Source organism: Achroia grisella, unplaced genomic scaffold (genome assembly GCF_030625045.1).
Source record: "Achroia grisella isolate CSIRO2021 unplaced genomic scaffold, CSIRO_AGI_Agris_v1 utg487, whole genome shotgun sequence".
Taxonomy (NCBI): domain Eukaryota; kingdom Metazoa; phylum Arthropoda; class Insecta; order Lepidoptera; family Pyralidae; genus Achroia; species Achroia grisella.
Window position 1 is genome coordinate 598507 of NW_026712891.1, and position 27774 is coordinate 626280.

The 27774-nt window shown below is 30.3% G+C and overlaps 1 protein-coding gene across 1 annotated transcript in view; it reads right to left on the reverse strand.

The window, feature by feature from the left end:
• LOC131845864 (C-Maf-inducing protein-like) overlaps nt 1-27774 on the reverse strand; it is a 36139-nt gene that overhangs the window by 4572 nt on the left and 3793 nt on the right. The window contains exons 2-10 of the mRNA XM_059195006.1: nt 14261-14488; nt 5570-5698; nt 4833-4883; nt 4668-4739; nt 4088-4177; nt 3464-3702; nt 1423-1641; nt 814-1084; nt 432-530 (exon numbers count right to left, since the gene is read on the reverse strand). Coding sequence (XP_059050989.1) covers nt 432-530; nt 814-1084; nt 1423-1641; nt 3464-3702; nt 4088-4177; nt 4668-4739; nt 4833-4883; nt 5570-5698; nt 14261-14488 — 1398 coding nt within the window. The remainder of the gene's footprint in view (nt 1-431; nt 531-813; nt 1085-1422; nt 1642-3463; nt 3703-4087; nt 4178-4667; nt 4740-4832; nt 4884-5569; nt 5699-14260; nt 14489-27774) is intronic.

Here is a 27774-nt window from a genome sequence, read left to right on the forward strand (position 1 = left end):
GTAATTTTTTCCAATAAATAACCAGCCAAAAATGGTGCTGTCATTATAAATATAAGTCTGAATAATATTAGATCCTAACATATGAAAGTGGTATTTTGTAAGGGAGTAAGTAACCTGAAGTATTTTTTTTTCAAAATATAACAATTTAATTTAATCAATAAAAGTTTTATAATTAATTTTATAGTTAAATTTTATATTTAGTATTTAACAAAAAATGCAGTGGTTTTCCTCTCAAATGAAACCACTGAGTTTTTTGACGTTATTGGAACCAAATAATATGAGAAAACGTACGTAAATGTAAATTTCTCGACAACCCGAGAAGACCCGAGAAATTTACCTCGAGAATTCTCGAGAGCCGAGAAATTGAAAAGCTGGAGAAGTCATGAACCCTAACTTCGAGGTATAAAAATTCTTAATACGGTATAACTTACATGTTCTGTTAACGCAACTATAACGAAATCTGGTAATTGCTTGCTAAGACTCTGAAGAAAACTTTTTCTTTTACAGCAACAATGCAGAAGACTACCGATCTGAAAAATACGAAGATTATATTTTATTGTTAACATCAATTCAATAGTGTATCTAAAAGGAAAATTTGTTTAAAGTCGCCCGAGCGCCTGTGCAAGTAAGGACCTACTTTAGAAATATCATCACATATCACAGATCCTGAAGAGCTCATGGCTTCAGAAAGGGAACACAATATTAGGAATAAAAGTTCATTTCACTATTTATGTCTGTAGGAATTTAATAAGTAGTATCAAATATTCTAAAATCATTATAAGTAGTATCAAAATAAGGAGATTGGATCATTACCATAGAACCCCAAAGCTGACATAATTTTTGCTGTGGTATCGCTAATAAGGGATCCGAAGGCGCCGCAGCTTTAAGCCAGGAAGGTGGCGAGGACCTGGCAGCGCGTGCTGGCGCTACGCATGCGTGGGCGGCGCAACGTTGATCTCGCGACAGTGCGCCTAACACGTTGGCCAGCCTTTGAGCGACCCGCGGGCAGCTCATCGCTCCCACACATAAAGGCACAGGTTGCAGGACAGCACCTACTACAACTAACCAATCTTCATATTCACACCTGTAACCGAGAGACATTTGGCATTATTTTTCAATTTATATTTATGGATTATCGAGGACCCTTCTCTACCTACTTTCCTATGAATGCATGTAGTTCAGTAGGCCCTGCTCGTTTTAATATGAATTGATCTTGGGTTAAATAAGGGAATGATGCCTACGGCCACCTTTTATTATCGCACCACTCGCTATCGACAGAGAATTCACCCCACATGCTGGAACCTGGAACCACGTATGATTGTTTTCCACTATCGTAGTATAAAAAAGGTGATTTTTGAGATTGATTTGTGAGGTGGGATTGGAAGATAGGTTTAGAGCGTGCAGAAGACTGACATTACTTACATGTGTTCTAAAATATCAGCAAAACATAAAACTTCATCTTCCTTGTCGTCACATTGGTGGGGTAGAGTGGAATGGCGGTAATACTCGTCGAGTGCTGCAAGTGCAACTGCAGCAAGGTTGGGAGCGGCGCGCGGGTGCGGGCACGAAGCACGTCCTCCGTGCGTCACCTCCACGAAACGACGCACGAGAGCCGCGCCCGAGTTGTGCGCGCTCAATGCACTACTCCCCATAAAACAAAAACATATACATAAGAAGTTGATATAAGATGATAAAATAGAAAGTAGGGATGATAAAGTACAAACCTTGTATGTATACCTCTATTTGGAGTTAAATTTTGTGATCTGTGGGTTCCATTCGGTATATTAGGTATATACCTACTGATTACAGAAAAGTCAGAATATAACGACTACAAAACAATTAAATATAACCGTCTTATTGTCCCTGGCGCCTTATATTGAAACCCACTGGCTTTTGGTACTATCTATAGTACCTAGATATGTCTTACACTTCAAACACAAATAAACGCAATGCAAAAAAATGTCTATCTATGAAGTTACAGTTTTTTTTATAACTCGTTTCAATTGTTTTCATAATGGTATATAATGTATCTGTAATAAATATTTCCGGTACGAGTCTGTTCATATTCAATTAAATACCGTATGTACCGTACCTATAATAAAGTATTTACCTACTGCAAGAATCTTGTTAAAAAGGATCGACAGTGATGTCAGTAACTAAGTGACCGTTAGACCGTACTATCAAGTTATTATCATGTACACTTTGTACCCTGGGGTTTTACTTAACCTTTCAGTAGTAGAGCGTAACTTCTAACAATCAGTACATAATGATGTTGTGGCAGACGATTGATCCTGCATATTATCAGCAGACCTTAGAGTAAATATTGTGCGTCAATGCATGTTACGTATAGTACCTACCTACTTGATAAAACTGACAGTAACTACACAGCTTCAATGAGATTGCCTTATCAATAGCAATGTGATAAAATAAGAGAGTAGATACGTTATTAACGAATAGGTACTTTGAAACCAGACAAGTACTATATTAGACTAACCAGACAAATATTATATTTTATATAAAAATATACGCTTACGAAATATTACAATCAATACAAAATAAAATTTAAATGCATGTAACGTTTCCAAATAACATATGCGTGCAACTTTTGTAGTAAAAATAAAGCAAAAGCGGCGTTACGTTATGTTAATATTAATAAAACTGCTTTTTTTAATTAAAGTCATACTATATGATGCACGTTTCACCATTATTGTTAACTACTTGCGTACTTGTAAATTCCACAAGGAAAGTTGGAGGGTAAAAAATGTTTATAGGTATGAATTTAAAACCGATCATTGACGTCAATGGAGCAACATTTGGTTAGACTATGACCAAACTAATTAGTGTAATAATATCGAAATGCGACAATGAGGTTAATATGTTCTAATAATCGGTTACACGAGTGGAATAGATTTACAATGTTCTCAGAAATTAGACGTATCAACGTAATAAGATAAAATGTATACTAAGTGTGATGACACGATTTTATTATTTTTGTTATCAACCCGTGTGTACAAATGACAAATAGTTTTATTACTAAATTAGTATCTATATATACCTATATAGCGCACACCTATTTTAATGGTGTATTTTGTAGTTTATATACATAAATGTTGGGTTCTACTAATATATTGTTTTTGCCCTATGTCATAATAACGTTCTCTTAATGTCTAATATTTAAATTTATAATTTTTTGGGATTATCAAACAAATTCACAATGACAACATCCTAACGAGAAAGAAATTTGGAAAGAAAAGCTCAGCACACGACTGTAGGTTTACCTATTAATGGATAGTCCTATGTAGTATTTACATTGAATACATTAACGTATCTTTAATATGTACCAATAGCCCACAAAGTGTATGTTGTTTTGATTATATTGCCATTTAGTTTTAAAGTGTTACGGATTTAGTACTTATTTTATTATCGAGAAAAGTGAAATGTCAAAGTGTTTTAGATAACATACCTGATATAATCTTTGACTAGTTGACGAGCGTTTGGTGCTCTCGCGAAATCCACGTTTCGGGTGAGGACACGGCGGACAGGCGGAGCAAGAGCGGGTAGCGGTGCGGCTCGCGGTCTTCTTCTACATAACCGCGCCAACAAAGCACATAGTTCACCTGATGCACACCGTTCCGCTAAGAGTGGAGCAGCAACGCTTGTTGTATTCTCTGCCCATTCTTCCCAATCAGGGCTTTCTTTCTTCTACCAAATAAAAATAGACTTCATTTAAAATGAATATAAGAGTAGTTTCGATAATATTGCTTTATATTCTTGTTATGTACATACTTATTTACATTATAATGGTTAATATTAAATTTTACGATACTGTTTATATATCGAAGTCCAGTTTTAAACGACTGAAATACGAATATATAAACTTCTGTACCCTATGTTTAATAGAATGAAATTTAGTATCGTCACGATATACATTAATTTTTAATTCCGAGAATATTAAAATTAATGTTATTTCTGTAATTAAACAACGAATTATATGTACATGTGATATAGGTATGTTTAATAATATGTACCAACAATTCTGAAAATTTATCTCGTAATTGATAACAAGAGATTTTTGACAGTATCTTACCTCCGATAATAAATTTGTGAGTATCTGAAGAGGGTCCCTTGTCACACTTTCATCTTGCAACGGAGTTGTCATGACGAAATCCACCATGTTCTACAAAATATCATAATGAATTAGCATACACTATCAAAATGCATCTAGAAACAATCTTGTGATAATATTACAAGAAGGGTTTTAAAACTTTTGAAAATGTCGATAATGTAAAATCAGTGCTAAAGTGTCACTAATAGGCTTTATGACCTAAAAATGGTCCAATGCAGGTAGATATACGACACATAACAATATATGGGGAAGTATTTGTTAGGACAAGATTGTAAATTTTTATTGAATTCGATAAATAGTCTCAAACTAATCAGATAGAAATTGTATTGTGTTAGAATCGAACGTACCACTCGATGGCAAGCAATAGGGTATACGGCGGTGCGGCTGGAGCACCGGGGCCGTTATAATACGAAAACTGTAGTATACCTATTTATCTAGTTAGTAATTCTATCTTTAATTAAACCGATATTTCGTTATTAGTTTTCATACTTTAATTGCTTTTTAAAATTGATCAGATATCGTTTCTATAAAATATACCAACCTTTAATTCTTTCATTACTACTTCCTTCCTTATGGTTTTGGTGAGAAATTTCTTGTATCTAATCATATTTCTCTGTAAATAATTATTTGTATTATTATACCATAATTGTAAATTCCAATTTATATGGAATTAATAAGTAGACAAGGAAAAAATAATGATATTTACCCTCCACACAATAGAATGGTACCATTGGTCCCTGGTATATGCGTCATTTGCCTGCAAATAACAAACAAACATTACGCTTTAGGTAATTAATTAGGTATTTAATATCATAGAGTGATTATCCACCTGTGAATAAATAAGTATACTTAAATAGTAACAAAATTATAAAATTCATAAGTACTTATGTTACTATTACATTCATTTTCAGTTTCAAGAAGATTGTAGCCGATTTTATAACTGATGATTTAATAGCACGTCGCTAGATTATTTACGTATATGCTGTCTAGAGCTTGCTAAAACAAACCCACTCTTAAAACCACAAACATTGATACGTTCACATAAGATACTCAACCGCAGAAATATAAACCAGCGATTGATCCTGATATGTATAGCATTTCAAACAAACCCTATACAACATTACAATTGTTTTTATGTATCTTTATTCTTGTAGGTGTAATTAAAGCAGACTCTTATGATCACAATAAACAGTACGGCAGACAGGCTGTACTGGCACTCTATATACATGAACCGCGCTTCATATAACATTTAACTCTAAAACCATATGATACTCAATCCTCATGCGTTGTCATTCCAGACTAAGTTGTCACCTTTCAACCGAAACCGAGCTTACAAAACAAGCTGCCTGGCGATTGATATATACTATTATATATGATCAAACGATGTGTGTATACAATGTCAAGTCTCGGTAAAACAATGTATGTATGTTTACCATTTATTACCTGCAATAATAGAGATCCAAGAGACATAACTATTCTTAAACAGTATTTCCTCGCTGAATCCCATCGCGATATACAGTACACTTCTTGCATGCAGCTGTATGATAAAGCTTGCTCAAGTAAACCAGAAGGCTGTAACAATTAAAAATAACAAGGATAATAATAATAACCCTGGATAAATCACAGCGTCATTTAGTCACTTGTTATGACTTAGAGAACTGATAGTAATGCTATGTAATATTATGTTATCTGTGGTAATGCTTAAATTATTTTGTAAATACAGACATAATACAAAACAGAAAACACTAAGATTAATACAACAATCATACTCATTAATGCACATGTTTGTATCGTGCGGGAAATCGAATCCGCGTCCATAGAAGGCGGTGTGCTAACTGCGAACCACCGCACAGTAGCGGTAATAAATGCTCATATATGTATAATAATGTATATGTATGTATGATTTTATACTACGATTATACGATCAGCAAGTATTGCAATAAAGTAGTTTTGTTACCAATGGGAAGCACTGAATCGTTCATATACTAATACTCCTCATATTTAAAGTAGATAATATTTAAATCATATTTTTATTTGCGCTAAAACATATACAGATATCTACAGAAATAAAAGTACAAAAATAATGGGAACAGTTACTTTTCATTATTAAAATGTTTAGCGGAATCGAATCTGCTATATTCAGAAGGTAAAAACAGTAAGTTAATAAACTAACCGTTCCTGAACCTAGGTCGACAACCATTCAATTCATAAAAACCTCAGTTGCTAATTCAATAACAACCATTTTTTTTAGTTAGTACCTACAATCAAGTTATGGCGTCACAATAAGTAATTTTTGTTTGTTAAAATAACACAATGCGGTAAAATTCATTAATATAACCACGTAATACACATATATAGACTATTAATACTAAACTGTGCTAACAGGTGCACTCATTCGAAATTGTAGTAATTTAACGCAATTAAATAGCAATTATATATATTTGCCATTGCTTGATGTCAATTTTTAACCGAGGATAAGGAGATTTTCAATTCGTCTGTATTTTTTGTGTTTGTAGCAAGATATCTTTGCAAATTAGGAACAGATTTTGTTGATACTTTTCAATCTAGACGAGATTATTTTTTTTATTTATCCTATAATACAATAACATATTAATCCAAATGGAAGACAGGTTTTTTAAGTTACTATTATATATGATCAAACGAACTTCTAGAATGAAGTTCGATTGAATTGAATAGGTATTATCGAAAATACTTTTTTCAACTAATTTCGTCCGCTATCCTTAAATATACTTCATATACCGCATTTATGCTTAATAATAAATTTAAAACGTATGGCTGTGTATGCTTAGTGTGAAAAATGCGTTCATTGGACTGTTATATAATTAAACAGTTTAGAATAACATACCATAATAAAAAACCAAGGTCAGATTTATCAAGTCGCAAGTTACTGTTTAAAAAAACTGTTGTCTCGGTTCTCTTTGAGGAAAAAGTGCTTTTTTTCATCTAAAGGTTGTGGGTTCAATCAACTTTTTAAACATTATTCTAATGTTTGGTGTTAAAATTTTAATGGAATTCGGAAGTTATGTTTAATAATCCAGCATAACTCACGCAGTACTCATCATCTACTCATCATCTACTCCTCAAAACTCGTAACTAAGGCGTACTTACGCATCGTGGTCATTATGCATACAGTGAGTGCTCTAATTACAATGTCAATGCCAATCATTCACAGTATATTGTTAATGTGAACATTTGTAGGTAAAATATCCTCAATTGCTTTGAATTAGTAAGGGATTTTATCGAATTATTTAAGCCTATTATTATAAAGAATCCGTATCACGTGTGTATTACTTTATCAAAAAAATGCTTAACGGCATATAAAATATACACCTAACTACGTCAGAAGACTAAGGTATGTTATTTCTGTTTGCAGATTCCGGGTTGTATTTGCCTTAAATATAAATACCTATATGTTGTATTACAACTTGTTATTTTCATTCAAAGTTTACTGTCTTACAGTCTAATAGATATCTATAGATAGATACAAACTGAGAGAAGTGATTAAAACGCTCGGTGAAAAATTAAAATCCACTACTCTAAATAGTTATAGACCAGGCACGGACCAGACTTAAAAAAATATTATAGTAACAGCAAACATTAGCTAAAAGACTGAACTATTAATGACGAAACGATCATGATAAGAGTCACTGACGACTGATATTATATATTTGTTTCTCCCTCACGTACGTTTGCGTCATAATAGTATACATAAATAACGAGCTAGATCTCCTAAACACCATATGCACGAGGATGTGAGCCTCAAACATCTTTGTATATACAAATTTAGGAGATATAACCAGAATAATCTATCCTGTGCAATTGAAGCACGAAACAAACATTTTTACACTGCGTATAGTAGAAAATTGTCCGCTGTAGCTACGCTGACCGAGTGTCAGTGATACTTGTAAAAAACCGTTTACGTTATGTTTCGATCTCAATTAGAATTGTGGGCATGCCCACCGTGCCCACAACGGTATATACGCGCCTGGTATAGACTTACACGTGGCAAAAAACAAAGTGAAAAAAACCGAAATATGGAATGATATGACATGCTAACTACGTGCGTAAGTCGCTGTTACGTATTATTTATTACTTCAATATTGGTGACTATTCAACACCAGTTCGTAAAGGTCGCGTGACGCATATAAACGATTTAACTGTCATGTAAGAAATTAATAAACTATAACGCTGTTTGTGGCCAATATCATCAACTCTTTATGACCTTTGCGATACTAACAGTCGCTCCCGGAACCCGCATCTAAATATTTATTTACTTATTCTTCTTTATTGAATAAAAAACTTTTGTTCAACAGGAAGCTTAAAACCGTATGACATTCTAGCCCAGCTAACCTTTGTGGGGTAATAGCGAAAATTTAAACAATATTATCCATACATCTTATTCATCAATCATCAAACTTTTCCTTTGCCGATTTTCTGTCATGTGCTTCAATAAGGACGACTTGGTTGTGTTTTTCGTATGTGTATTCGTAAGCATGTGATAGGTGAACGATAGTCAAAGTTAGTTCCAATGTTAAAATTTTCTAAATATTGAAATAATTTTATTGATTTGTTATTGTAATTACTTTTACTACTACTTACAGTACATATTCCAAATTTTAATAGCTGCTAATTAATAATAAAATTCATCTGCTCAGCAGTATGTTTACTAAACTACTTTGACTGAAACTACATTTCTTTCTTTCATTTCCATTTACACCGATGATTAATATTATATGAACATAATTATTATGAAACCTATTGCTAAACCTGTTATTAATTCTGTTCAGTTGTTTCGACTATTGACACGTTTTAAATGTAGCTATAGCTATAATTACAGAATATTGTAAGTGTTTTCTCCAGTGAATATAACGAAAAACAACTAACTTTGCATGAGAAAAACAAATAACTTGTAATAAATACTTTTACCAAGTTGTCCATCCATCCATAACAAGCCATTAACTCTACAGTATGAGTACACGGGCCTCTCCCCTTATAAAAGAAAAATATTAACCTATTATTGCAACAATGCCTAGGTGTATTGGTATAGTTATTCTCATCTGTATATAGGTAATTTAATTTTTTTTTTATTAATAGTGAAACCAATATTTTAATGTGAAATTATAATTATATTAGTGTCATATTTTTAAAAAAAGTTTAGAGGGCTACGGTATGTTGTCTGTTACAAAATTGAAATAACGACTTAAATATTCAGAACCAAAAGTTGTTAGACTGCCTATGAAGTACTCTATGTATTTCATCCACTAATCTTAATATTTAAAAAGAAATTTATCAATCTATTCGTAGTGTGTGCGGTAACAATAGGATCTCTGGATATATTTTATTAACATAATTTATATTTAGATCATTTATAGTCATAATATAAATATTGTGAACGCAGTTAAGTGGACGAGAGAGCAGCAGTTCCTTGATACCAACGACCTTTGACTTTGCAGTGCCACTGTGACGACATTTCAGACTGCTTGATCTATGACGCACGATTTATTACAAAAATAATACTTAAATAGGTATTAACCGTAAAATGTAATGTAAGACGTCTAAAAATGAAATACGCGACAATATATCATTATATTTATAAACAGATTAACAAGAAGTAATTACTAATTAATATAATTAAATACCTGGTAATATATATTAATAATAATATATATCATGAAATGTAAGTAAATTAGACATATGTAAGTTATATGGAACAACGTTAGTATTACAAAGAAATAATCGTAATAATAATCTATAATTCGAAAATAGTTTCACCTGTAATAATTTAACAAGGTACTGTAACGAGTCTTCCAAAGTTATTTTTACAAATAATTATAAAACTCAGCTCAAAATTCTATTTGTGCAAATATTTTCACTTTTATTGTATATATTTCTCAATTGATTAATACAAATTCTGCGTATCTGAAACTCCACTGTGGGTAAAAAATGAAACGCAAAAGGAATAGATATATAAGGAAAAAAAGTATCATAAAGAGGAAAGGAAAATATTAATTTATTGTAATGATTGTAAAAATAGTACAAATGCTTGCTGGCTTGCTTAAATCATTATAACTTAGACAGTCCAAAATTAAATCCAAAGTTCACTTCTGAATCTGTAATAGTCGCAGTCGTTCTCAGATTCTAACTGTGGCGTTATCAGCATTAGGTAGGTATATATGACGTCAAAGGAGAATTGTTTTGAAGGCCAAGATCCGTTTATGCAGGTAAATGTAAACGTTAATGTTTTCTTTCTTGTGCGATTGATTATAATGCAAGTAAAGTGAACAACATCTGACAACAAAAAGATATTTTTGGGACGGCGCGGAATGAATAACTTTCAACAGTAGGGTTGTCAATTTGGGTTACAACAGTAATCTTATTTTAAAGAGTATATACTCTTAATATTGCCATGTTGGTATGTAATAAATAACTATCACAAACCAATGATAATCTCTAAAATTTACAACATTATTATATTTTAGTTTACGAAAAGAATATACCTAATAATAATAAAAAATATATGTCATTAATGAGAGCATAATACTACTAAAATCTGATGTATCTGTTAAAATGAAAGTTTTACCATATTTATTTAACGTAATGTCGTAAAGAATAAATAATATGTACTAAGCCGAAAGCATAAAATAAAACACTCACGAAAATAAACCACTTTTACCAAGAAACAAAGTTTAATTCCAAAATAATTATGTACTTTTGTAATACGATTTAATAAAATTTAAATCACGTGACCGTTTGTATAAAGTATTTATTTTAAACCTATTTTCAATTTTCCTCTTTACATCTTGAAGAAATTTATTAAGTTTCATGAATAGTTTCACAGGCTTTCCCTTTACGACAGACCCTATATTCGTCATGTCATGTGTCATGTACCTAGCGATAAATCTGAAATAATTGTGATTTTCGAAAAATGCAATATACTTCCGCGGGGATATGCACAATAGTACCTAATGAAAATTGGAAACAATTGGATACATTTACTTGCATTAACGAATAGAGAACCACTTGCAACGTATACATACACACAAGTACATTTTAATATATGTCTATTTTAATTTAAGAGACCAAAATGCAACAATTATTTAGTTTGTGCACTAAATTAACTGCAAGTGTACTTGCTGGTATAATAAAAGTATCTTTGTTAAATGTATGATCGATTTCTGATCCGAATACTCATATACCTATAATATACCTATAATAAGTAACTCATATACCTGTAATAAGTATTCACATCAAAAATCGATCATGTGTACGTAAGTCTGTAAGGCGGATAATATTTTATACGTACAATGAATAATTTATATTTATGCATGGCGTCGCATAACTACATTATAAAACTATGCTAATAAAAAGCAGTGACGCACGAATCCTCTTATCTCTGATTGACCTCGTTATAGAGTTCATGATAAAATAAAATTAAAATAACGAAGACTAATTTGGATAAATATAAACTACATATCATTGTGTTTGCGTTTACAAAGGAAGTAGATTATAGATTAGATTATAAAAGATAATGCTCTGTCTATTCAAGACGTATATAGTAGAAAAGTTATATACAGATTCAATATTTTTTTTCCAAAAACCGACTTCAAATGAACAAAATAATATGTGAGAAATATAGAAAGAAATCTGTTTGAAAAAAGGATCATCAACACCAGTTTTCTACTGTAAAGTGCGCTGTATGTTTGTACAGCGCACTTTACATTTATAAACAATCGAATTAAATACCCGAATAAATACTAAGGCAATTCTTGCATATTTCATTTTGCAGAAATGTGTAAAATGTGAATAGTGTGAATTATCCTGGTTTAATAATATTATTAGTTATATTATTATATGTGCTTACATGTCTATTATACGTACTTTTAAAATTTAGTTTTATAATCATTTTAATGGTTACATTTTTAGTGCTAACAATTATAGTACGTGTACGTAATCCGTATTTTTAAACAACATAAAATAAAATTAGCATAAGGAATTAAATGCATAAAATATGATAAGTTAGGTAAAAAGCTCCTGTACCCAGTTTATTATACAATATTAAGTATGATAACCTAATACGAACTCACAATATGTACGTAATGCAAATTTCATTTGATTGGAGTTAGAAATATATTTCATGATTGACATGACTTTCAACTTAGTTTTACCTAATTTCTGTTTACGTTAATTAGTAAATAATGTAGTATTTTTTTGTGAAAAAAATTTGTTAATTGCTAGAATAAAAAATTATTACGTGGTAAATATTTTTTTTCATTATATCAAAAATTCATATTTGTAACATTAATAGATATGCAGGGTTAAAGTGACCTGTCTTAACTGGGTATATAACTATAACGGTTAAAAAATAATAGTACATTCGACTTAATGCGTCATTGTTCATTAAAATCTTATCAGTTATCAGATTAATAGTATGCGTGAGTTATTGATAGGAATCATGAAAACAGACCATCTGGCACGTAGGTTAGGTTAAGCTTAATATGTATATATATATACCTATACTTGATTTACCTAACCGGCGCGACTGTTCATGGTACAATAATTTAGCGCAAAGATAAACATTGAAGAGACATTTTTCAATTTATATTCATAACTTATAATTATCATAATTGAATTTATTCAGGCTAAAATAGTTCGATGCTAAGACAAGAATTACGGACTGACAGCTTTTGCTGTTTACCTACTTGTATATTCATAACTTATATTTGTCATTGAATAAGTTCATGGTTAAATAATTTAATATTAGACAGACATATTTGACTATTTACATTAGTTATTATTATCGTTAATCATTGACTATGTTACAAATAAAAATAATTTTTCAATGTGTCTTCTAAAAATAGCAATTTATTTAGTTATTTACTTTCTGTAACTTCTGAATATTTTAATGCTAAATTAATGAAACAGAATAAATTTCAATTACAAGGCCACAATATAGGTATTTGTAGTATAACTAGTGCCGCCCGCAACTTTTTTCGGGATACGTCTGATTCGTAAAGTAAGTTAGGGTCAATATATATAAATTATAAATCTGTTTGTAGTTCTTCCTCTGGAACAACCACAAGATTAGTTTTCCCTACCCCTGAAAACCCTTAACAAAATTTTTTTTTAAGTACCTACGGAAGTTATCTTTTGAAATTTCAACTGCATAACTCTACACAATCTACATTTAAAATATTTTTTTTAGAATCTAGGGAATATTAGTAATCGAAAAAAATTAAATGAATTTTTTGGGGGTGGATTTTTATATCAATCTTACAGTAGAGAATATAAAATTTTATAAAACAGTAGGTAAATGTAGTCAATAATTTAAGGCTTCATGTTATAACCATATGTCTAAAATAATTGACCACTGACAGCATTCCTATCTGATGAGCGTAAATAAAATGTATCAACAATTTATGAAAAATTCTATACAATTACAACGGCAAGTGATGAGTAATCGAATTGACGTATATTTATACAGATGTTATGAAGATTACAGGCTATTTAAATATATTCAATTGTCAGTGAAAGCATTTTGTGTGATCATAAAATATTTCTGAAATTTCAACAAGATGTTACCGTACCACCTAAATAGGAATTACGTTTTTAATAGATAAATAATTATTTACGAATTTATTTATTATACCCAGCGACTTGTACGTGTGTGTACTTAAGCTATAAAAATAATATTAATAAATTTATCGCCGAAAGTTTGTAATTATAGATGAATTATTCATTTCATAAATGATCACGTAAAGTCGTGGTCGCTTACTATAGACACAATTCATCCCACACAATATTAATTATGCACAAACCTAACTGTATAATTTTTGAGGTAAATGTTTAACTTTAAATAAGAGCCTCCACTAATGTGATCATTACCTTACAAGCTCGCAATCCCTACGTTATAATGATGTGTATGATATGAGTGACGTAGACAAATGACTCCAAGTCATTGTTTTCTGAAGAAACGATAATAACATGCCTAAAATAATAGATAGGTAAGCATCTAAATTATTCGAAGCATATTATTTATATGTATACTTTTGTAAACAGGAAAATTCTGCAAGCCAATATTTTTTTATTTATATAGATAAGCTTACATTCACTTACCGTTTTAGAAACTATGTATTCTTCTTGTAAGCAGAGTACATGCGTCTCCCATCTCCTAAGAAACTTAGCAGCCAAGATTTTGACAACCACTGTTCTCGTGTGTTGAAAGCAGCATACCCTCAGGGTGCCCTCTGTCGCTAGTTTATATCGAGGGCCTGGAGGAGGGACTGGCGCCCCTGGTGTATTTTCTAAACCCACACTATCTGTACAGCATTCTGGACTCGAACCCTGTAAAATAGAATTGATTTAATAAATGGGCCGTAATTTTAACTCTAAAATTTCTAGTCTAAATGTCTCATCCAAATTATCCTCAATGGAATTTAGAATGTCAATTTCAGAAAATTGTGTTATAAATTAATAGATTGTACATTAAACACTATAATTTTATTTGCAGTTAGCTTACTCACAGTAGGTTAAACTAAGTTTATAACAGAAATTAATCGCATTTCCATCAACGTTTTCGTATTTGTCATTATATTGCAGAACCCTTTTGCATATAATTTATTATTAAATACTTTATATTGGTTTTAAATACTTGTAATGTACGATATTTTTACTTTGCAAAATCATTTTACGTCTAAAACTACAAAACAAAGAGAATTTTAGAGAAACCTTTTTTTGTAAGTCACGTAACATGATAATTTTGTATTTAATCATTAAAGTTTCATTCAAAAAATCATAAAATTTTGGCATAATGGTTGGTTAAGTTAATAAACTATGTCTTTTCACATACATTATCCAAATGTTTATGTATCTCAATATTGACAACCTTTGCTACCTAAATTTTATAGTCGTAAAAAATATATTATTTTTATTAAAACCTATGTCCATATCATGTAATTATGTTCACTTGAGATGTCAGTCAATATTGACAAAATGTATCCTATTTAAAGAAAAATAATAAATTAGACATGTTAATTAACTGCAAGATACGTCTGAGCCGATGCTTGCATCAATTGATTAACGTTACCACTTTAATTAACGTCTAACAATTAACGTTTACTACTAGTTTGACGTCAGTTACGACCTTGTACTTTAAGTTTACAAATAATGTTATTTAAAATAGATAACAATTTAAAGGTCTGTGTAAGACATATATAAATTAGATAATTGCTTTCTAATTAAGAATTTCACCCAAATAGTCAACTTTTGCATGCATAGTTAAATTGGAGACGGTTTTTTAATTGGATTACTGCCAGATGGCAAATATACGACATAAACAAGCAATAAGACAAATCAACTTAATGATTTGATTCGTTTTGTTACTTGCCTATGTCGATTTCTGACTTCTAAAGGATATCTGCATTACATTAAGATTAAGACCTAATAAATATAGAAGATTATACATTTTTGGTATCACACATGAAAACTGATTTCATCAAAACGAACCAGTACAACTATCTATCTACATTTGACCAGAACACATAGGCAGTTGGTTATTTATAATAAAAAAGCAGCGGGTAAAAAAATATAAAATTAAACTAACAAAGGGAATGTAAGTTACATAAACACCTATGTGTTTTTAAAATTCCTTTAAGGAAACATTCATCTTAGGAAAAGCAGCCACTTCAGCCATATCAGATCAGCGAAGTTTTAATTGTAAATAAAATTCTAAGACAGAATTGATCTATAGCAATAACTCATAAGCAACCCCTATTCTTTGCAATAAAATTATAAGAAGAAATGGCGACGATATAGCAAAACACATAGGTAGAGTAAAAGTCAATCCACTTTGTTAAGTCGTATTACCTACATTAAGTTTCATATAAAGACAAAAACGAGAGTACTTAAAACACATTATAACGTAGCTTAAATTTTAAGACTGGCTTCAAAAATTAAATTTATATAGTTTTAGTGTAGTTTAGATAAGAGAAAATGCTGGAATTGTACATAGTAAATGCATTTATCGTGCGTAAATACATGGTATATAAAAAATATTATCTACTACTACTATTTAGTAAACTTATGTTTCAGAGGAGATCACTAAATGGGCAAACTCAATTGTCAATCTTTTATTCATTGGAATCTTTTTGTCACTTATATACGTCAACATTTTATTTTCGATCTCATTGGTAGCAATAGGACTACCAATCCCTATTACTAATACTCCCCTCTTAGGGTTAGTGTATATAAACCTTATGTAGTTGTTACATAGGTAAACAGAGCTGTAACATTTATATACTTCTATAAAGCACCATGGATGTGTGCTCTCGGGAGAAAGTAGGCACATGCCTACGATTCCTATTTTGTTTGAATTGACGTCACACTTGATGATAATCAGCATTCATTCTCATTTTTTACATGGCTCGATGAAGTAAGTATTGCCAACATTTCACATGTTACTAGTTCCTTAGGCATGGATCGATAAATATTAGAATAATTAGTATTATCGATGTGAAATCAAATGCCTGGGTGCCTGGCCATATGCTGTTGTCGCAAGCTACGCTATGACCCACATAGTGGTCGGTGTTCTGTGACGTCACTACGAAAATTTGGGTCATGAGGGCGCGCTCTCGAGGCACTGAGACGCCAAACGCGGCCGGCTAGAGGAGATCGACCCGAATAGGTAACAAACACAGTAGGTACATAGTACAGTTTGCATTCCTAACACAAATCACGAATTAAACATTTATGACGTTTGCAAGGCGAATGGGCTAACGTAATCGTAAATAAACTGTGTATTACTATTACATTTTCTTAGTAAAGAAAAATGAAAACATGTTTACTTCGGACGATGTTAATTTCGTTTTATGACAGCAACCTGAAGAGTTTCCATTCATCCATTTAAATAGAACAATAAATTCAATATACTTCAATATTCACATCGAACATTAGAACATTCTTTGTTGTTAACTGTGGTTAATGGATAATAACATTTTATAGGTATTATAAGAACCATAATGATTTACTAAAAATAACCTTGACTATTAAGGAAGTAGATTAAAACTAATTACTTTTGAAATGTAAATAAAATTAATAAAAGACAAAGTAATTCATGTACAAACATGGTGTAAATTATGTACCTATTGTGTTAGTAGTTAGTACAAGCGCTGGTGAAGACCATTTTATTAAAATGTCCTGAAACCCATGCAAAACATTAAGTGGAATAAGACGTCACGGTTCGAGGAAAAGATCTTAACTTTTACTTATAATGAAAACGGAGGCATAGGTATATCTTACAAGTATTTTGAAGACAATCATGTTTATATGTATGTAAAGATATCAATGTTTTATGACACTGTATCTTAATAATAAAATCTGTAAAGTACCTATACAACTTAGCACGGTGGGGGGAGGGGGATGTCTTACTAATCGTACGGTCATGTTTCATCTTTATCATTCTGTTTACATTTAAACATAAATGATAAAAAGTCAGTGGCTCAGTGCTAAGCAGAACAATGAATCACAAAATAATGTGCTATCAAAATACCTACTTTATCATTAGTCAATTAAGCTTAAATATTTCATAACAACTCCGTTAATAATTTTATATGTTCCTCTATCTGTGTATTAAAGTAACAAGGTAAATATCATTTGAAGGTATTAAATTATTGTAAACATTGAAGTCAATGAATCATATAATAGTATAGGTACTTCCTTGCTCCAAAAGTATCATTTTAGTTGTATTGAATAATGTAACATGTTTTGGGAAGATATTGTGGACAACTACGGATGGTAACTAAATTATATGGTTATTTTGATAATGTATGTAAAATTGAATTTATGTCCCCTAAGACAATAACACTAACCATTCTGGTGGTCAAATTGTGGCTAATATGGAGCTAACTTGATTATATAGGTGATAGAATATTTACCTATTATTTACAGGTGATGTTTATTTACTTTAATCATATCTACTATCACTGCGGATAACAAACGCATAAAATAAATATTGATTGCTATACGCTGAACAATAAAATCTTCTTTCTTAATATGGCAGTGCATTACCCGTTTAGATTTACTCTTCACTCATTCCAATTCGCAACATTAGGGTTTGTATTCTATTGTTTTATAGTGTCTACACATTTAAATGGAATACTTCTGTATTGTACGAGTAGCTACATCATTACGAGTGCCAATAAGAATACAAGTTGAATAAATTATATGTTTAAATTGTCTTTTTAACTTCGTAACTATTATAATTACAAAAGAAATATTCGATAAGTACATATAAGCATAAGTACATAAAAGATAAACTAAATTAACCGAAATGATAATATGATAATGTATATAATAGTAATAACCCACCTATTCACAAAGCACCATCTAGTACCAAATTAAGCAGAGTTTGTAGTACTAAATACAATTTATAAATGTATGATGTACATTGAAAACACCCAAACAATCATACGTAAATACAAATCGGATCATTGGAAGCAAGGCGATTATAATATAAACACACTCTTATAGGATTCAAACAATGTGATTAGAGAAATAGAAATAATCTTTATTCAAATAAACTTAATATAAGCAATTTTGAATAGTCAAGTTTTTTTATTCTACCGCTTATTGGGAATGTAGATTCATCACAAGAAGAATAAGCAAGAAACTTGTGTGTTGCTCTTTTAAATAAATATTGATTTACTTATATTTAATTAACAACAAGGATTAGGCATGCGACAATCAACATAGAAACCGCTACGCACTTAATCTCTGTTCAATCAGATAACATTGTCAGCGCTATGAATTTTAAGTTAGATATTTTCTACAAAAACATTATTATCATTTATAAATTCTTCAATTTTATAATAAGCTTTTTTATAAAGAAAATATTTTATGACACATTTGAATTTTTTTTCTGGCAAGAGGTAAGTGGTAGCCTATAATAATCTGTATAAAAGAAAAACTGTGCTTAGTTGTTTCATTATAGGGTATATGAAGCAAGAAGAATTAACAATTTAATATACTTTAGTTAGAGTAAACGTTTGAGAGGAAATCATAATCCAGTAGTAATCAGCCTATTATAAACCACTTTTTAAAAGTTACGGGTAATAACCACTTATTATAGTGGTTATTACCCGTAACTTCGTCTGTTTCTTGAGGATAAAACATACCCTATATATGTTCTCCTGATACAATCTATCTTTGTGTCAAACCTAAAGATTAGTTCAAATGTTTAATCGTGAACGGTAACATTAACATACTCTGTTTTTTTACATCAACGGTAGCATATGTCCGTACTCTAGATACAAATTACAATTTATTTTGTCAAATCTTAATCCGTTCCGTCAAAAATTAACAAACACTTTCGGATTTGTAATATGAGTATGGATACTAAAAGCTAAAAAACAATTCCTGTTGTTATTGTGTGTAATGTTATTAAAATAAAAAATCGCATAAGATTTATTTTTTATATAAACTAAATTGCTTATCGTTTGTTCTGCTTATAGGTAAATTTTGTTTATATAGTATGTTACATACACGTTATACAAAAATAATACATAAGTATATATAACAAATACATATTATGTCCATCAATGTCTAATTGTTACTAATTCAACAGAACAACGTCAAAAGTATACAGTTTTATTTTTTGTTATCTTACGTATAAAAGTTGCTGGTTTTTCCAGGAATATTGAGCAATTAATATTTGCCTAAGATGTCAATTCTATAGGTTCGACGTCAGTTAATTTACACTCGTAGACAAATGTTTATCTTTGTGTAATATTAACGCAGACCACGATTAGGCAAATACATAAGTGGCGCTAAAAAGAAACAAAGGTGTAGACACTACATAGGTCTGTAAAAGTAACGACATTTGTCGTTACTTTTAGTATACCCGTACCTACTGGTTACTAAACCATGTGATACTAGTTACTACAGTATTGTTGCGTTCCTATTTACTTTTAATACAATTGACAGCTACTATTTATTTAGGCCGTGATTGATCTAGTTTTAAAACCACATTCTGTATAAGGGAAGGGGATTGTTAGTAATTAGACCCATAGTACACATTACTGTACTCTATAAATTCTATTACATTATTTTCTTTATAGGTCGTATGACCAGCTATAGTCCTTGGACAGCTACAATCACTAAGTAACTTTCGGTATATGCACAGCACCTGTACACTCAATAGGTACGTATATACTATTTACAACAGCGCTAGTAACCGTCTTTGTTACATCTATGGCACCATTTTATAATGCCAGCAAAGTTGCCTACTTCACTAGTTGAATTAGGATAGGGAGTACGAGTAGTCTATTTTTTTCACGTTTTTTATTTTTTACTTAGAAAGTGATAATTCATTCTTTAAGATTTAGGCCTATATCCTTCGTCGAGGTCCATTTTATTACTATACTAAAATTCTACTATATTAAAATAAAAATGGCTTAGGGATGAAAAGTTAACAAACTGATAAAGAAATTTATAATAATACTATGAAATTGAAATTTTGCTGAAAAAAGAAGGTTTATGTATAATTCAATGTGGAACTAATTTGTACCAGTTCCATGTGTATCAAGCGTTTACGATTAAATTCAATAGGCAGCCAGCGATAATACATATAGTTGAAACAATCGATATCGGCGCCACGGGATGACGCATGGTAGGCATCATGCGAGCGCGTGCTTTTACCATGTTCATTATTAAAATGAGTTCTATTTTTTATTAAACACACGCGGTAACTGTACCAAAGAAATTTTGTAGACCACAAGTTGATGCCCGAGTTAAGTTTAAATGAAACATATTTTCGGATTCGTATAAAAACATCTCGTTTTTATATTGTGACCAAAATACTATATGGAACGAAATTATGATATACGAATATAACTTTTATTAAACGAAACAAATATTTATTGCTACACGTATGTACTTAATTCATAATAAATTTAAGTTCCCTCGTCTACCAAACGCCTAATATAACATTATATTTATATAATTTATCTATTCTTTTATTTATTCAATTCATTAAGGAGACTAAAATTACCTACCACCTGTTACAAAGATAAATATAGATAGGTAAGTACAATATATCTGCATTTTTTTCTGTTAAATAATTTATACGCTATGTCCGCCCTCAACAGACAGATATAGGTATTTGGTATATTAAAATATTACAATGGATTTATAATCAAAACTTTCACAAACGTGTTTTTATAGATATATATATGATTCGGTGCCTGTAGTTTATATGTAGTATTGTAGATATATATATACCATATATACAATTGGCTCCCATTGGGCTTTCTATAAATAGATATATTATTCTATTTTGAATGTTACGGATTTCAAATTGGTCGTGTGCATAGTATGTATGTGTGTGTGTATATATATATATAAATATTTAACGACGACCCCAACATGACACGGACGCACCGATGACGTCAGAAACTTGATTTTTTATGGTAATACCATTTCTTTTTATATTTACTTAACAAAGATGTACATGAGTTAAGCCTCTCACTGACGTAAACTTACGCGCGTACTTAATAATACCATTGCCATTTATACATTCCAAGAAAGTGATATTTTTTTCAATAAATAACCGCCATAATATCAAATATGTACGGCTCGGTTACTCTGTGGGACAACTTTGAAGAGTCTTATTGGTAAGTATTGTTCCCAAAGCGTAACTTCAAAAATAAATTAATCACATCTCAATGGTTATTTGTATTTTTAAATACCTATAATTTTCATAGGTTTTTTACTTTGCTATAATTTTTTGCAGTTTTGTGTAAAGTTTCGTGCAATATGTAGCTTACAGGCATGTGTCGATTAATATCATAGTGAAGTCTGTAATAAAACTGAATACGAAACTCTCAGTATTAGCTTAGTATTACAGTTTGTTTTCCTTCATATGACAAAAACATTTACAGATATCTCAGGACAGATGACAATTCAGTAATAACATTTTTAATAGAAATATTAATAAAATAAAATATAGTAGTATATCCAGATTATCATATGCGATTGAAAATAAATAAAGAATTAAATGCAATGGTCATTTAAACCCATAAAAGTGCTTTATTTTCTTACATAATATTCTTGATTTATTACACTTCATATCTTATTCCGACTTCGTCCGCATTAAACAATACGCATACTCGTAATTAATATTATACTACAATCTTTCTGTGATAACATATCTACAGTGAGATCCGTTTAAAAAGCTGTTACGTGGTTTATAAGATATCAGCTGCGAAACAGACAGATGCGGACAGCGACTTTATTGTATACCTATTTATTTAGAGATTAGACTTGTATTAAATTGAAAACAGTCAGTGATGTAAATAGATATTGAAAATAACAAGGGTTCATATACTCCGATTCTATAGTTCATCAGGGACGTTTGCAGAAACGCGGATTGATGCTTGACGCTTTCAAGCCATAATGCACAAAAACATTGCATCCCTAAGGCATACGACTCATCGATTCAGTAATATGTATTTACTTTTCGTAAGCATATACACACATTTAATATACATAAATAAAGTAAACTAATAGTAAGTGATAACCACCATTAGATATAAACACTGTTCAAATAAATAAAGTCATCAAAATTGTTTTACTTCATGAACCAACAAATTCTTTTGCTTCAATTGGTTCTATGCTATAAATTCAGCCATTCCTGTTTTTCTACATATGTATGCCGGATTGTCCACTTCAGAGTCAGTGGACATCATTACATTATTACGGACCCAGTTCATCAGGAGGTTAACAGACATTACATATGAACTAACCTGTTCATATTTTACTAACCTAATTTATGAGTTATTTGTTAACATGATGGCAAAGTTTAAACCATGGTATCAACATTTTGTTACTACGTTAGTCAAATCAATCAATGTAAATGTAAGAATTCTCAATTCACGAAGAAATTGTGTTTATTTACACAATTGTGTTTAAATAATATTTTTGCTTCTAGGTAATATGTAGCTAATAATAATAAATTATTAGCTGAATTATGGACTTGTATCAGATGAAACACACCCAAAATAGAACAACGTAAACAAACTGGATAGAGTAGCAACATTGAGAACACATAACGAGATCCGAAACATAGTTAAATGATTTTGTTATGTCTAAAGAGTAATATTACATTTTTTTTTCAGTATTAGTATTTTAGTGTATATTCAAATGAAGAACTTTTGATGTTCATATGTGTAGTTTGCCTTTCGTTATAGCAATATGTAGTTAAGGAATGACTCAAAATAATAATAAAAAATATGAAGATCATTAATATTAATAATACTAAATAAATATTAATAATTATTATTGGAAATAATATCTAATTATTACATTTTTATTACTATCAATTACTTTGTCTATCTTTGATGTTATACTATTATAGATGGCAATCAGAAGTTTGTCCTTAGTATTCGTGAAATGGAAAACTTTCCTCGACGTAGGTCGCAATAAGAATATACTTTTTCAATATATTTGTTATATATTTAGTTAATATTAATAATATGTCTGTATTCGTTTTGATTTTGTTTAGTTTTACATGTAGGTGCACTTACAATTAGAGTAGTTTCGAATTGATATAGAGTATTCCTATAATTTTAGCATGTTCCCGAATTTAGTTTAAAAGATTACACTGAAATTCATATTATCCAATCAACTCACTATAAATATTTATTAACTACTTAACAATTCATTAACATTTACTTTCATTAATATAAATAGCATAAAATTGACATGAAGATGTTATCTGTTATGAACTAGGTGGGCGGTGTCACTAAAAATAAAAACATTAATTTTAGCTCTCTCATAAATAAGTAATAAGGTTATTAATAATATCAATAATAATATGATACGAAGTTACGAGTGTACAAAAACAAATGTCTGCGTATGTCACGGTAATGTGTCTAATAGTGACGCAGCGAACAATATTTTTTTAATTTTCATTACATATATAAAAATATATATAATGCACAATAATTATCTATCCTTATATGTTATATATCCATAGTATATCAATGAAATGAGGTTAATAAATTATAGACATGTATAAATAAATTCATTTTAAAGTTTTTGCACGCAACGAATAATAAATAAATAAAAATAGCTTTACCGTTAAACGGGATTATGAAACCTGTAAAAGATTATTCTCACTTACTTGATTTGGAAATACGGTCAGCAGTTCCATTTTTGGTTCATAAACAATACTTTGTTGTAAATATGTTGAAGCACCATCAAGAGGTTGACACGGCGACTTGTTTATCGAATTGTTCATGCAACTAGACTGAAGTTATGTTATACATTGACGTAGTATGTATATACATACACGAGGAATAGATAAAAACATACCTACATATTTATGAAACTAATTGAAATATTTATATTCATAATTAAATAATAAACGGATATAGGTACATAGCCAGTCGCAAATACAAACAATAGCATAAATAAATATTCCTACAGGTAAATTGTAGTTTGAATATAACTATAATATAGATACAAGAAAACAATTTGTTTAAACGTACTAAATTTATTTTGAGGTTTTTTACGTTAATTCAATGGATAAATAATGTGAGCCTGAAATATAATACTCTAACACTATTTAAATTAAAAAATCCCCGTGAAACTATGCATCGATAATACAAGGAAATATTAACCTATGCACATTTTAATTTGATATTTTTTTCTTCACGTAGATATGTAATAATTATAATTTATATAATTATAAATATAATTTCAATTTCCCGTTGGAAAATAAAATAATTTCTTTTTTTAAAGGCTTCCAAGTGTTAACTGCTGCGTCTTTATCTATACGTCCGCCTATCATTGCGATCTATTTCATAAACTATAATAATGATGCTAGTGGAAGTTGAAAATATAACAAAAATACTCTTTGTTATTTGAAAAAGGAATAGAAAGACGAAGCTCCAGACAAAAATATTGCTACATTATATAAAAAAAATGTTTATATATGATTTTATTACTAACCCCAGGTGGGATAAACATAATACAGTGACTGGTTAGAGAAGTCGATCGGGCTTACATTATATTAAAACTAAGTTTTAAAACAGTACTGTATTATCAATGAAAGAGGTTCACGAGGTAATATTTGAGAATTCTTGTAACAAATTCATCAAATTATAGACGATACCTATATACATGCCAACAGAAGTCCTATGAGCTCAAGCCTTAAGAATCGAGTTAAGACTACCCGCCGGTTCCATATTGGGCTTGCTTGTTTAAACCTTATATTACCTTAAAATTTTATATTTCATTAAGATATTTGGTAGTATTCAGGATAAGATTATATACATATATGCTTAAGTGATGACTGGACGGTCAACGGTATTTTTTATAGGAAACCTTCGTGTCTGTACACATACGTCAGTAATATTTTAACTACACCTAAAGTTACGTCGCAGTGACGTCATTCATTTTAGGACTACTTCCAAGACACGTCATAAACACCTCATTCACCGCCATGACGACTTATGAGTTGATTAGATTGTGTAGATTTGAACTTCCGTATTATAAATTCCCTTTAAAGATTACTATCACCGCAATATGATAAGGTACATTTTCTGTAGAATTATAATAATAAATTGAATAATAAATGTACGAGTACATATATTATTTAATAATATTTTATGTAATATTTGTTTTCTATCTTATTAGTATTATACTTTATTTCTCGCAGAATGCGTAGTATGTATAGAACAGTGTTTTTTAAAGTGTCATTAATTGATGTTTGCAGCGTATAACACATTCTGCTTGCAGTGGGACTATATGGCGCTGGATTAATTGTCCAGGGTTATTTATTTATTTATTATTATAACTTACGTCGTAACACAGTCTACTTTCATCTAAAATTTCATTAAGATCCGTTAAGTCGTTACTTGTGAAAAAACAACAATCATCAACAATATTAACATTTATATGGATTGCTCCAAATTTTGACCCCACACATATTTCATTAAACGTCTTTTCATAATATATTAATTTTAATTTATGAATTCATGTTATTGACAAATTAAATAGTAGTAACTAACTTACCTAGATGTGAGATATATTCAAATCATTACATAGCATAAAACAAAGTCGCTGTCGCTGTGTGTCCGTCCCTATATTAAATCTTTAAAACTACGCAACGGATTTTGAAGCGGTTTTTTTAAATAGATCGAGTGAGAGAGATTCTAGATGAAGGTTTATATGTATAATACATATACACCCATGAGAAGCCGGGGTGGGTAACTAGTATATTATAAGACCCAATAGTTTTATGTATAGTGTAATATATTTTGCAGATATTTTATTATTTTCGTATTGGGTCAATAATTATATAAAATATCTTATGATCGGCTGGACCAATTCGGATAATATTATGTATGTAGGGATATTTGGATGATAGTTTGAACGAGAACGTATATCTAAAACAAAACTATACTCAAATGGGTTGAAATAAGAGAAAAAAGTTTATGTAGCTGAAGTCGCGGCTTGCAGGTAACATAAGACAGGAACTAGATGGATACACAATTGTTCGCGGGGTAGTAACAACGAGGATTCTATACGTGGAGATTTTACCCAAATCTATTGAAATATTTTGCATAAATACATTAATTATTTAATTTAATTTGAATATGACGGTTCGTTATGATTTTATCTCTTAGTGTACGACACCGTAGCAAAAGTGCGCAAGTACATTCGTTGCATAACCGTTTGTAAAACTGAGCCATTACCATAATCGATTATATTAGGTATTTCAGTACTTACTGCGTACTTGCAACAGGCAATTTGTAAAATACTATTTTAGCTACGTCTTATAATAATTTTATTATGAATATTATTTCACTGATGTAGTTTTTGTATTACAATGTATTGTTTCTAGTACAGCCCCAGTGGTGCAGCTTGCGTTATTGTTTTTAGGTTGATATCCGTGCGTCTCCCTTGTATATATATATAGGGGACGATTACCACTTATACCGTCAGCTTGTTAAGCACACCAATGACATAAAATCAATCAATTTATTTTTCTCGTGACACAATCCATCTTTACAGCTTTCATAAATATCAGTTCAGCTGTTTAGTCCTGAAAAGGTAATAAACAGAGAGACAGACACTTTCGAATTTATAATGTTAGTATGAACTAAATAAATATTTATTATTGTCTGAGGTCTAAATATTTCTTACCTACGTATATAGTCATATATATATTAAGCTGTTAATCATTGCTATTAGATGATAATATTGGTTAGTTACGAAATAAGTAATTAAAATGTTAAATATTTATTGTGTGTATTAAGTATTTTGCTTTAGAAACGACTTCCAAAAGGGTAAAGTTCTTATTTATTCGGTTTCACTATCATATTTTAGATTTTGATGATTCTTGTGTTCCACAACAGAAGATTAATGTATACATAAACAACCAAGACACAAACACTGTTCTAATAAATCAAATGTTTAAATTGTATTACTTCATGTACCAACAAATGGTTTTACCCAAATGAGTTCTATGCGTTAAATTCAGCAATTCCCGTTTATTTTGTTTTATTGACTTGCCCACGTAACGGAACATAGTCTACTAGGAATATTGTATTACGGTACGAAGAATTTAA